The sequence below is a fragment of the Penicillium canariense genome (genome assembly GCF_028826845.1).
Source record: "Penicillium canariense strain IBT 26290 chromosome Unknown utg000007l_segment0_segment0, whole genome shotgun sequence".
In the NCBI taxonomy this organism is placed as follows: domain Eukaryota; kingdom Fungi; phylum Ascomycota; class Eurotiomycetes; order Eurotiales; family Aspergillaceae; genus Penicillium; species Penicillium canariense.
In genome coordinates this window covers 107866-120145 of record NW_026622734.1, presented here as the reverse complement: position 1 = coordinate 120145, position 12280 = coordinate 107866, and the positions used below count along the sequence as shown (strand labels likewise).

The following is a 12280-nucleotide window of genomic DNA, read 5'->3' as shown; positions in this document are numbered from 1 at the left end:
ACCCGCAGTCAGTCTGTCGCCCGAGCTACTTTCGCCATCGCCATCGCCATCGGGACCTGTCATGGCTGATGTTCTGCCCTCGAACACACCTCTCTGCCCTGGCTCTGACGGTATTTGTTTGCTCCTTTGGCCGTCTGTCAATCATGAACACGAGTGGCTGGCTCGCCCATGATGGAAGACCTGTCTCGCACGTCCCGGACCCGAATACCCCCGGGGTGGAACGCCGTCGCACCGTGGGGGATAGCCCGACTGGACAGTGGACCTCACGGAACAAGGCCGTCACCATCGCTTGTGAGCGGTGTCGGAGAAGGAAGATTCGATGCGATGGGGAGAAGGCGTGTGCGAATTGTCGCCGGTTCTCGCTGCATTGCGTACGACCTGGGAAGAGCAGTGAGGGCCAGATGGCGCTGGAGCAGCGCGTACAACAGCTGGAAGCGCGCGTTGTTGAGCTGAGCAGCGGGATACCAAACCCGACTGTTTCATACCCAGGAGATAATTGTTCAGAACGTCCTCCCTCGCCGCCGTCTCTTCACCTGCTCACTGACCTAGAGCTGCCGAGGTATGCCGACTCTGGTTCCGAGTCATTTGGGCACCTGTTCCCCGATAACAGTCCCTATACGCTGGACATCCCTCGGATTGAAGTGGTGGACTTTGCCAATAACATGTCTCCGCTGTCTTCGTCCTACATGTCGTCCACAATATCTGCAGCTCCGAGTCCGCTCTCCCCCGTGTGTGATGGACGCTTACTACCGCCTAAGAGGGGGATGGCGTTATCTCCCCCGATATCGGTGTGCCTGTCGCCCGGACATGATCCTATTCCCTATCTATCTTTAGGGAACTTGGTAGAATCGCCCCGCTCGCGACGGTCATCGATGTCAATCTCAGAGTACAATCTGGAGCTGGACTATTCGATTCCCAGCTTCCCAATGGTCGATATGGGAGAAGATATGAAACCACCGAGCTTCGGCTTCTTCCCGCCCCCCAAAACGGAAAATGTCAGTGGCATGCCGACTAGCGTCGAAATCCAGCCCCTTCTAGATAATTTCCTCCAAATGACCCCCGGAATGGGATATCCTCTCGGGCATGACATGTTCCAGATTTTCCTCGATATAATCGACGGTCCCTCGCACCGACCTGACACTCACGGAGATGGATACCCGGTCTCCATGGCCAAATTTCACTTGTATATGGCGATGGCGGTGGGATTACGGATGAAAGAGAACTGTCGACCGCGAGAATTGGAGTTGCTGGAGACCTGCTATCGGGTGGCTGTGGAGCAGATTCGGTCTCGTCTTTTCTGGGACCAGCCCTTGGCGGGTCAAGCTGCGGTGCTGCTGATGTTGTTCGCACAAGCTAGTCAACAAGTAAGGTCATGATGTGATATGGCCAATATTCTAGATATATACGTAAATTATCTCTTCCTAGCTTCATAATATACGAACTCATTCCGCACCACTACTCCTGTCAACTTATCCTAGTCATACGGATTATATTTGTTTCTCCCTACTTGCTAAGTTCATCGTCACGGAGAAACGTGCCCGTCACTCTGCTACACTTAAACTTAGCTTGTGAGAAGAGCAGCTGTTTAGAGCCAACCCGTTATTCTCCCTTGTGACCTACTGCCTCACCCTACGATTCTGCAACAGTGGCCAAACTCTCCTCCTCGATTAGCCGCTGGCTCTTACAGTTATGCACTGAAACTTTTCTTTCAACCGGATGATGTGATCTCGAGCTGAGCCTTTGATCATGATGTTAGTCACGGTTTGAATTCCAGGTAAATATGACCTCGCAACCCGACTGGTTCGTACGAATGAATTTCCAATTTGTTAACATCAATCAAGATCAACGGTCAGGTCAGCGGTTTCATTTGATCAGTTTCGCAAACGAGTGGAGGAAACTCGCTGCAACAGCTTGATCTCTGAGCAAACTAACGAAGAGTTACTCTGTTCCCCTTCAGATGCTGAGAGTAAGGTGGGTTCGGTTGCTCAGTTTTCCCGGTTTACTTTGAAGAACAAGACGACCGGTGAGTAGACTACTACATCCTGCGTCATCCTAGCTATAGCGGAATGAATCAAGGGAGAATGAATCTTGACTCAATTAACTAAGGTAGCCAGCTACATAGGAGGAGGGTAGCTCATTCATTATAGTATCTCGATTGGTTTATCTGCAATGTCAGTCAATGCCGTTGCGTTGTATACGACTATGAGTGGACTCTTGCATGTATAAGGAATTCAACATACATATTAGTTGCAACGCCATTCTAGTTTGAATATCCTAGAGATAAAAGGTGACACGCAGGTGAAGTCATCGGGTAGAGTATACGATAGTTGAGCTTGTTGAAAGCGATTTGGCTCTTATTTGGTTGTCTCGAGAAGTCTGAACATGCGTGAGCTGGAATCGTGTTCAATTCAGACTCTGTCCGGCGATTGATTTGAGCTCCGCCCTAATCTGGCTCCTTCCAGTATCTGAGTCGGGTAGTCTATCTTCCATTCACGCGCACGGCTTCAAGGCCAGGGAGACTTGATGCCTCCTGGCCGAATTCATCAAGACCTTAAGATCCTTTTCAGTCGACGCCCATTATTTCTTTATACTGTTCCGTCTAGCTCACTACGAGGATCAAATACAGCCTCGAACGGCAGTGGGATGGACACAAACCCAGAGCCAAACGCCATATTGCCAATTTCCTTGGGCTTTCCATTAGGGCTAGTGGTAGGTCGGGCGTCATAGCAGCACAGAATCCGCGACATTAGGATAAATAGCGTGTAGCGCGCGATATATCGTCCTGTACAGACTCTTCATCCATATCCAAAGAAGTTGGCGAATGAGTCATCTTCCGTCCCATGATGGGCTGTGAGTATATTTGATTTCGAGAAAAGCTGCCCCGAGGGCGGGGTCGCCTTTGTCTCATCGAAACGGCCCCAGTTCATGCACGAAGAGACGGCATACTGCCCAGCCGAATTTGGTCTAGGCACTCCCTGCGAGAGTAAGAGATACACTAATCACGCTTTTTGGCCATCCCCGTTCTCCAGCTCATATTGGTACATGTACCTTGACCAAGCTGTGCACCACTTACACGCCCCGTTCAGCGTCAAAGTTTCACCTCCTGCCAGTTTCCCTTTCGTTGACCGTTATGTTGAACTCCCACGTGAACGGTGAATTGGTTTCATCTCTATGCAATTCTATCATTATTTAATTGCGCGCTATTGGTGCGAGGGGTCAGGGTAAATGATATCAACCAACCAACCAACAACTGTCCATTTCCTTTACTCTCAGATAAACTAACTAGGTACCAATTGCAAGAAATATACAATTGACTCAAACAGATTAACCGAGCGACGCAAGCGTTCCACCTAGCCTAATCTGTATTCATATTAAAGGAACTGAGAAATTATCATTAATCTATGTGCAAAGCAGTTTGACAGAAATCTGTAAACTCCGTCCGTTTGTCAGATATCTCGGCGATAATTTGAATTGATCTTCCAAAGGCCGGGAGGGTTCGCGGGCATGGATGGATTTACAGCCGATAATTCACGGGCGAAGTATTATAAATCTGGGCCGAAAAATGTCGGCCGAAGAAAGTGGGTCCCAACCAACACCGGGCTGAGTAAAAAAGCAAAGCCCAGGGATAACAAAGGGCTCTAGTCCGGATTAGGTTAGGCTTCGTTTGATGATCAGCAATCCCATTTACTATAGCCGCTCAATGCAGGAGTGGTTGGTAGGAATCGAAAATGTCCCTTACAAATCAATCCTAAGCTTAAACATCGACCGTCGTGAGCAAAATCTGGTGGACTTATCATGATTATCATTTAGAACACTCGTGTCTCAGCGAAAGAGGTAAGTGCTTCAAGGGAACTTCTGCCTCGAAGATATCATTCTCTGACAATATTCACGGGTCTAGAAGAATTCCACTGACCACTTTCTTGGCCCATTACCTCCCTCCGTTCCTTTCCATATTTGTCCCCAGAAGGCAGACATACAAGCTCGTCCCACCGTCGAGTATCGGCACTATACCCGCCCATCTTATTTTCGGACTGCTCATCCGGTCGCTGCGATGGTGGTCCTTGATGAGAAACACCAGGGATTGGCTGGGAGCAACCTGGAAGACAAAAGGCTTGACGAGTCTGGGTCAACTAGTCGTGCGGAAGACTCCTACGACGATGAGAGGCAGATACCACCAGCAAATGATAATGCTCCTCTCGCCGAGCCGGAGGCCCCGCCACGGGACATCAATGGCTGGAAGTGGTACTTAACCCTGGCGTCTATTCTGGCATCGACCTTCCTCTATGCACTTGATGCGACAGTGGTAGCCGATCTCCAGTCAGTTATCGTTCAGGATCTCGGCGGTATCACGAAGCTTTCATGGCTCAGCGTTGCATTCCTGCTGAGCGCGACGGCCACCAACTTGGTTTGGGGCCGCATATATGGTCACTTCAATACCAAGTGGCTCTATATCTTCCATGTGGCTCTCTTCGAGGTCGGCTCTGCAATTTGCGGTGCGGCACCCTCCATGAATGTTATGATCCTGGGTCGCGCCATTGCCGGCGTGGGTGGGTCCGGTTTGTACGTGGGGTGTATGACGCTCATTGCGATGACTACAACTATCTCTGAGCGTCCAATTTACGTCTCCTGCACTGGCTTGTCGTGGGGTCTGGGAATTGTGCTGGGCCCTGTGATCGGCGGCGCCTTCAGCGAGTCCTCGGTGGGCTGGCGATGGGCTTTCTATATCAACCTCTTCATCGGAGCCGTCTGTGCACCCTTCTACCTCTTCCTGATCCCCAACAAGGATCCTCGCCCCGGTGATTCTATCAAAGAGCGGTCTGTTGAGCTTGATTACCCAGGCATCGTGTTTCAATGTGGAGCTTTGACTGCATTGATCCTGGCCATCAATCTGGGAGGCGTCACTTACCCGTGGAACTCTGGTCGCATTATCGCGCTGTTTGTTGTGTCGGGCGTCTTATTTATTGCTCTGGGCATCCAACAGGTCTGGGCAATTGGCGTATCCTTATCACGTCGCATCATTCCGGTGCAATTCTTCAGATCAAAAACCGTTCTCATCCTCTTCGCTGCTAGCGCATCAGGGGGCGCATGCGCCTTCATCCCAATTTACATGATTCCTCTCTTCTTCCAGTTCACGCGCAATGACAGTCCACTCGATGCTGGTGTGCGACTCCTCCCATTCGTGGTAGTGATGGTGGTATTTGTCTTTACCAACGGCAACCTGATGGCAAGACTGGGCTACTACATGCCCTGGTACTTGCTGGGCGGCCTGCTGATCGTGCTCGGATCAGCCCTCATGTACACCATTGATCAAGACACTTCACAGAGCCGGGTGTATGGCTACAGCGTGCCACTGGGTGTCGGCGTTGGAATGTTCCTGCAAGCTTCATTTTCTGTCGCACAGGCCGTGGTTTCACCTGAAAATATCGCGCCAGCCATTGGGTTTATCACCCTGGCGCAGTTTGTGGGCATTACCATTGCTCTTGCTATTGCCAATGCCGTTCTTCTGAATGGCTGTCTTGACAAGATTGAGGCTATTCTGCCTAACGTACCTTCAGCCGAAATTCAAGCTGCCATTCTAGGTGCCCAATCAGATCTTGTCAAGGATCTTTCCCCGGAGCTCAAGTCTCGCGTGCTTGATGCTATTGTCAATGCCATTGACGACACTTACATTCTAACAATTGCCGGTGGTGGTCTTGTGGCTGTATTGAGTCTGCTGATGCGTCGCGAAAAGTTGTTTGGTGTAGGAAGTGGCGTTCATGCGGCGTGAGATGTGGCCTTGGTTGACGGCGCATAGACTCCAGAAAGACTTGTTTGTTTCCTATTCAATTTTATTTCCAATTTCTCAAACTACATTCGAGTTATAATGGTCAGCTTTGGTGGTTGTACTTCTGGTTGTGGTGCTGTTTAAATAGTCCCTATCTTCATTCGGCCTGATATCTTTCTGTTTCGGATACCAAGTTTTTAGAGAATAGGAAAATAGGCTAAATTCCAAATGGAAAGAACTCAACGATTGCATTCTCTGTTGCTACTCTAGTTATTTAAAATGTAAATTGTTATTTGACTCATCATAGGAATGTCAATTGACCAGGTAACCTTCCACAGGCTTACCCTCCTGTGTTTTCGATTTTGGAATCGGAGTGCGGGGAATATCACTTTTTTGGAGCACTTTGCAAATTTCTTACTTGGATTTGATAGCCCCTGACCAGCGGACGCTCAGAGGCTTTAGTGTACTCGAATGTTTGCTATCATAAATACAGCGATAACGCGTCACAATTTGAGAGGTGCCAAATCCAGAGAGTCAAAAACCTCACGTTTGGAGATTCATTTCCCTCGCCATAGATTGACTATTTCCTACTCTTCAGTCTCAAGAAACACTGATCCGCCCTGTGAACAATGCCATAGCTCGCCTTCGGCGCAGCCAGAGCGGGCGAAACCGGTAGAAGGTCATAGTTCCAGATAACCAGCGTAACCACCATGCGCATCTCTAAGTAAGCCAGACGGCGACCCCAACAGCTGCGCGGACCCATGCCAAAGGCAATCTGAGGGGCTGCATTCGCGTTGAACTCGACTTCATCTTCTCCAGAGCTCCCTTTCTTGTACTTGAGCCAACGCTCCGGGTCGAAGACGCTCAGGTCGCGACTTTCATCCCACTCGTTAGCCTTGGTAGTCTTGTTACGCAGTTTCTCGTCGACAGAAAGCGATGGTGCATGGAATCCAGGCCCGTTGGCGATCAAGATAATATTGGTGCCTTTGGGAATGTGATGGCCGAAAACTTCAGTGTCCCGGACGGCTTGTCGCGCTACACTGGTCGCGTGCAACCGGAGGGCCTCCTCCAGTACGCCCTCTAGGTATGGCACTCGCGTTTTGTTAAGCTCGGCCAGTGAAGGGGGGTGCTTTTCTGCGTAGGCATCGGCGTAAGTGGAAAACAGCGCGTGTCGTAGCTTGTTTTGAACCTCCGGGTATCGGGTCATGTAGATGAAGGACCATGCAAGAGTGGTGCTGGTTGTATGTAGACCGGCAATAAATTGCCCAGCAATCTAAAGGAAGATGCAATCTTGTGAGTAGAAATATACTACTAGAAATAACAAGTATTTGAGGAAATAAATAAGGGAAGTAGGTATATCTCACTTCTTCCATCATAGTAAGGTTTTCATAGTCCGGCTTTCGGCCCTGCTTCTCAGCAGCCTTGGATTCACGCATCAGCATATATTCGATCGCCGTTTTAGTTTCTCCTGTCGCGCGGAATCTAGCCAGGGCACCCTGCACTTGTTCCCGAACAACGCGCGTCTTTATGGCAGTGACGTTTCTATACCGAGGTGTCTGACGCAGCCACCACATAGTGAACCTTGGCAACATGGACTTGGTCACTTTATCAATGGCATCGACCGTCTCATAGAGCGCGTCGATAAACGGGTGGAGCTTTCCCTCTGGGAATTCCACCTCTCCACGGGTGCCAACCTTGACCGTTGAAGTATCGAGCTTGGAGGCAGCCTCGATTTGAGGGCCAAGGGCAGTGTGTTCGAAATGCCGGTCGAATACGAAAGAAAGCATGCCATCGAGGGCGCTATGATTCAAGTCCTCGTTGACATCGAAGGGCCGGTCATTAGCTAGACGAGCCTTTTCCTGCCAAAAGTTTACCAGATGAAGCGAGTTGTCGTACATGACTGGGCTAACGATATTATTCAGGAAGCTCGGACTCATGAGGTCCTGCAACCATGATCGTGTTGTCTTCCATGCTGGACCGGTCTTCATACGGGCATGAAAGCCGTCCAATGGGCCCAGCCCGTCGGTGATGAAGTTGGAGCGGTCAAACTCCGGTCGTCGAATCATGATATCCTGAGCCTCGGCTGAGTCGGCGAGAAGGACCCAGGGCTTGGAAAACGGCTCCACGAAGACCTGGCATAATGGTGTTTGTAGTTTATTCACTTGCTTGACCAGCCACACGTTGAGCTCTCTGCTAACGCTGACCTCTTTAATCATGTCGGGGGCATCTCCCAACAGCTTTTGTGCTGATTTCTTGTTGTATGGAATTCCTGGGATCGGGTGAGGCATCATCCGCCAGTACAATGTGAAAATAGTCACGAGTACGGCGAAAATGCTCCATGATGTTGACCCTAGACTAGCACCGACTAATTGAATTGTATCTGAAAACGCCATTGTGGTATTCCAGGGCAACTTGGACTGAAGAAAATTTAGGGACCAAATGATTGATTGGAAATCAGTCAGCAAGTTCCAGGATACTCATTGCCCCTCAAAGGGTCTATATAGAACACACGTCTGAGGTCCTAGCCGAAGGCACTCTCATCAATCCATGTCAGCTGAGTGTAAGGCCGGGGAGGGTGGGGTTTCCCCCCATCAGAGGAGATCACCAACGAAGGATGACCGATGCACCGATAGATAGGCCGACGGCCTTTCCATGCCCGAAACTCCTCCCGGTATACTCCGTATTCAAGAAGATACACCGAAAAAACTCGGCCGAGCATGCTGACGAATTCGTCAAGCACCTTTGGCGTCAGCCCCGAGAGCCACGAAACCATATTCTTCGCCAAGCTCCACTCGCAGCAACCACTACATGCGGAATGAAGTTCTTATGAATATCTTTATCTCGTTGTCAAGGTAACTCGTGTGGTCGCCCAGAACAGGCCCCAAATTGTGAGGAACCTCGACGTGTGGGCCTGCGTGCCAAGGCGCCTATTAGCACTATCCTCACACCACATGCTCTGAAAACACAAGAACTTCCAAATCGAAGAAGAGAGTTTGCGGCGATTATGAGCCTCAATTTGGTGCTCAGCTTACGAAAACATGAATTTCTTTCCCTTTTTTTAGAGGGAAAAAAAGAAATAGAAAAAATAGCAGGGTCTAGGATATGTAAGAAGCAAACCCTGAATTGCAAAGGATGACTTGATTTGTAAGTTCCCAAAAGCATCTATCGTTGAAGTGAAATAATGAAAAGTCCCGCTGTGAAGATTCCTTGAGCGTGCGAATGGAAGAGATCATAGAGCTCAAATATTTGAAGCCAAAGCGTCCCAGTTCATATTCATATCAACATCGAAAGCTGCCGCCGAGACCAGCTCAGCCAGAGAGACTGCGGGATCCAAATCTGAGTATTCCGGCAAGTTGATTGAAGTTGAGCTTCCTCCTGTTTGCGAGAAAGCTCCGTTCTCTGGCTCAGAGGGTCTTTCCATTTCCGATGCGCCTGTGGGCTGCTGGGCGACTTTACGGATCAGCTTGGAAAGGCTCCGTGCTCCCACATCCGCCATGTTGCTGACTTCTGCTAGCATCTGCAGGAGACTGAGTGCATCTCGTATAGCCTTCATGCACCCCGCCCGGGTCAAGTTCGCCATCCCGGCCCGAAGAGGATCAACATTGGCGATACTCGAACTGTGGCTTTCGACGTCTCCAAGGAAACTTTGATCCATGCATAGTGATACTAGAAGCACTGCAGCTTCGAACGTCGGTTGGATGATTCCTGTATACCGTGTTTGAGAGCCGCCAATCAGAGAATGCAGTCTGGATACCCCTTGCAGAACATAGAGTGCAGCAACCGCCAGAGCCTTTTGCTGGGAGGATAGCAAGACTTGCTTGTACTTGGGAAGATGGCTTGCATCCAGCAAAATGGCTGGCCGAAAATTGTAACAAAGAGACTCGAATATCGATATGAATAAAATCTCTCTTTGTTTTGCAAGCATCGGAAGTCGTTCATCCCACTGCTTGTTTGGTTGGAGGGCAAAAGCGGATGGCAGCGTAGTCAGAAACTTAGTGCACAGTTTTTCATATCTCTCTTCGGCAACAATCACATCATAAGTCGACCCTAACGTTGGACCCATGCTCCTCCAGAAATTGGCCAGGCGAACCTGAAGGATGCGCTCGGTGAATTCCTCGAGACCATGGGTGTCATGAACATCGGAGCCAAGGCGCATGCGCGGCATGTTCTCCGGCTCTATTTCACAGGGTATAATAGGGATCCGGTCCAATTGTCGGGAAGAATAGCTGCAAAGTCAGCACGGGCTGTTTATCAGAGATAAGACGGCAAGAAACATATATTCCTGCGCTCACCTGTCCCATATATAGAGATTACAGAATATCCTGCGCCGCGTTTCTTTCTCCAACTCACTCATATCTGGAACCACCAAAGACACATCTTTATCCGCCCCAATCCTTTGAGCCACCTGTATTGCGGACCTAAGCGCATCTCGGAAGTCCTTCATCCGCCCCTCACACTTAGCCTTCAACCCAACAAAGGCCAAGTGTTGTACGCGAAGAAGACTTCCCTTGGAATTAAGACGGGGACAAATTTCCGCGAGACTGTCAGCAGCTTCGTCGCAGGAGTGACGAATATCCGCCAGTGACATGTCCCGGATCCTTTCGATGGTACACGATGGAGAAGGGAGATATTGGGATGCATAAGAGCATATTCTCAAAATGAGAACCGCAAACTCAATCTCAAAGAGAGAAGATGGTATTTTGACAGTCCGCCAGCGTTGGTATTCGTCTAGAATCCACGGAAGATGAACAAGCTGATCCATCCTGGGCATCACAAACGGAATAGGTTAGATGATGAGGTCCTGGTATAGTTCTGGGGTTTTCCCAAATCATCTGCGCTACTTACCAATTCACCTCGCGCACGAAATATTTCAGTAAGAAATCCAAGATTGGCCCGTCAGGAATCTTGTCTAGACACTGTTGAATCTCCGAATCATCTTGATTCGGCAAAGCTCGACGGTTGCGATTTTGGTCCTCTCTATCCCATTGCTCCACCTATTGATAAGACGTGTCACTGTTAGGAAACTCCACATCCAATCTTATCAGATTATAAAGTTGTGAAATGGCTTACCATCCGCAAAAGAGCTACCGTGTTAGTTTGGCTGTCTTCGGAATAGCCAAAGACATCCGTTAGAGACGAAGAAGACATTGCATTGCTTGTCGGACTCTTAATTTTTTCTAGCTCAGAGATGGCGTCGAAAGAGATGAGGCTCACGCTTCTATTTCGGGCATTCCTTTGATCGTATTCATTATGGTGACTGCGGGTTTGCAATAGCGGATTATTAGGGGATGGGATGTGCTCCGATGGATAGTATGCGCAGTCTTCCGGGCGACGGCGGCGGGTGCAGTGGTTACAAGGGTATTGACGGTTACACTGTTCACGTTAGGGCGGTTGTCCTGGGATTCATATCAGGACTACGTTTGTTCTCTAACGAGCAATACCTTTTGCTTTCTGGTGTAGCAAGGAATGCAAGACGACACCTTGCGTTTTCGCGAGGGCTGCATCATCGGAGCAACAGCTGGCACATGTGTAAATCTGTTGGCATCAGTCCCTGTGATCTGGAGATCTTGTGGATGTGAAATCCGCAAGTCTTAACAAGTCTCAACGGTGGTAGGAAACAGGAGGGGCCGGATGTGCTTGGTGCTTACATCATCGACCCCATCCGGCCAGTTATCATTGGTCAACCATTGTTGGAGCGTATGATCCAGCCCGCATATGGAGCCGGATTTCTAAAGTGTAAGAAGTAGGGCTTATCATCATAGCTGACGGAATACGCAATCTCCGGACAAGCTTGTCCTTCAGGAATCAACCCAACATCCTCACGCTAGAGCCCGGGTGTACAGCCCGGGTGGCGTTAACCTAAAAGCCCCATCATGGGTGGAAACAGCCTCTAAAAACGGGTTGCTCAGGAATTGCGCGAAATGGATCGCTCGCCTCAAACTCCAATACAGGCAACCTTCTCGGTTTTCATTGTCATTTGACCCTCTGACAGATAGTCTTAGCGTGTTACTACTGTTCCAGTGCCTGCAGCCAAACTTGTCTTCATGCATCTCCTTGGCGAATTAAAGACTAGCCCAAAGGAAACATTTGGTTGGTAGGTATGCCAGGCGGTCGCTTGAAGAAAAATGTATACTATTATCGTGTACTGACCACGGAGTATGACCTGGTCTTATGTATCTTTTGCCAGCGGAGATGTGCAACCTATCCGCCGAGGTCATTTTTAGACGTTTAGTATACCTCAAGGTAAATAGTTTCAATCGTAAGGTTTTCTTTCAACTTCGGGCTGTTTTTTGCTTGACGAGGGGTAAATGAATCATCGTACTTTTGGGAGTGGATAAACATGTCGCCCCCTCCGGCCCCAGAGGCAGTGGGCCTCCCCAGGGTCGCCCACCAGAATGTTACATAAAGTTCTCCAGGGGGCCTGATGGCGCAGTCGCCGGGGTAGCCCACGATAGAATTGTCAGGTATTACGTGAACTCAGGGTCAGCTCAAGAACGTGTGACGTCCGACGTCCGA

At 49.5% G+C, this 12280-nt stretch overlaps 4 protein-coding genes across 4 annotated transcripts; 2 read left to right on the top strand and 2 right to left on the bottom strand.

Annotated features, from left to right (window-relative positions):
• Positions 1 to 143: 143 nt before the first annotated feature.
• Positions 144 to 1376, top strand: N7482_009069 (Zn(II)2Cys6 transcription factor domain-containing protein; the record flags this gene model as incomplete). The annotated part of the gene is made up of 1 exon (XM_056691193.1): positions 144 to 1376. One exon carries the CDS (start codon positions 144 to 146, stop codon positions 1374 to 1376), a length of 1233 nt encoding a protein of 410 aa, XP_056538899.1.
• A 2675-nt stretch (positions 1377 to 4051) lies between these two features.
• On the top strand, positions 4052 to 5767 carry N7482_009068 (putative MFS drug efflux transporter; the record flags this gene model as incomplete). Its single annotated transcript, XM_056691192.1, has 1 exon — positions 4052 to 5767. One exon carries the CDS (start codon positions 4052 to 4054, stop codon positions 5765 to 5767), a length of 1716 nt encoding a protein of 571 aa, XP_056538898.1.
• Positions 5768 to 6344: 577 nt separating this feature from the next.
• On the bottom strand, positions 6345 to 8157 carry N7482_009067 (cytochrome P450; the record flags this gene model as incomplete). Its single annotated transcript, XM_056691191.1, has 2 exons — positions 6345 to 7037; positions 7129 to 8157. The coding sequence occupies 2 exons, from the start codon at positions 8155 to 8157 to the stop codon at positions 6345 to 6347; spliced, it is 1722 nt and encodes a 573-aa protein (XP_056538897.1).
• Positions 8158 to 9002: 845 nt separating this feature from the next.
• Positions 9003 to 11137, bottom strand: N7482_009066 (fungal specific transcription factor domain-containing protein; the record flags this gene model as incomplete). Its single annotated transcript, XM_056691190.1, has 4 exons — positions 9003 to 9990; positions 10057 to 10527; positions 10610 to 10758; positions 10835 to 11137. Coding segments are annotated over 4 exons (1911 nt in total), but the record flags the coding sequence as incomplete, so codon positions are not given.
• Between the last annotated feature and the right edge of the window lie 1143 nt (positions 11138 to 12280).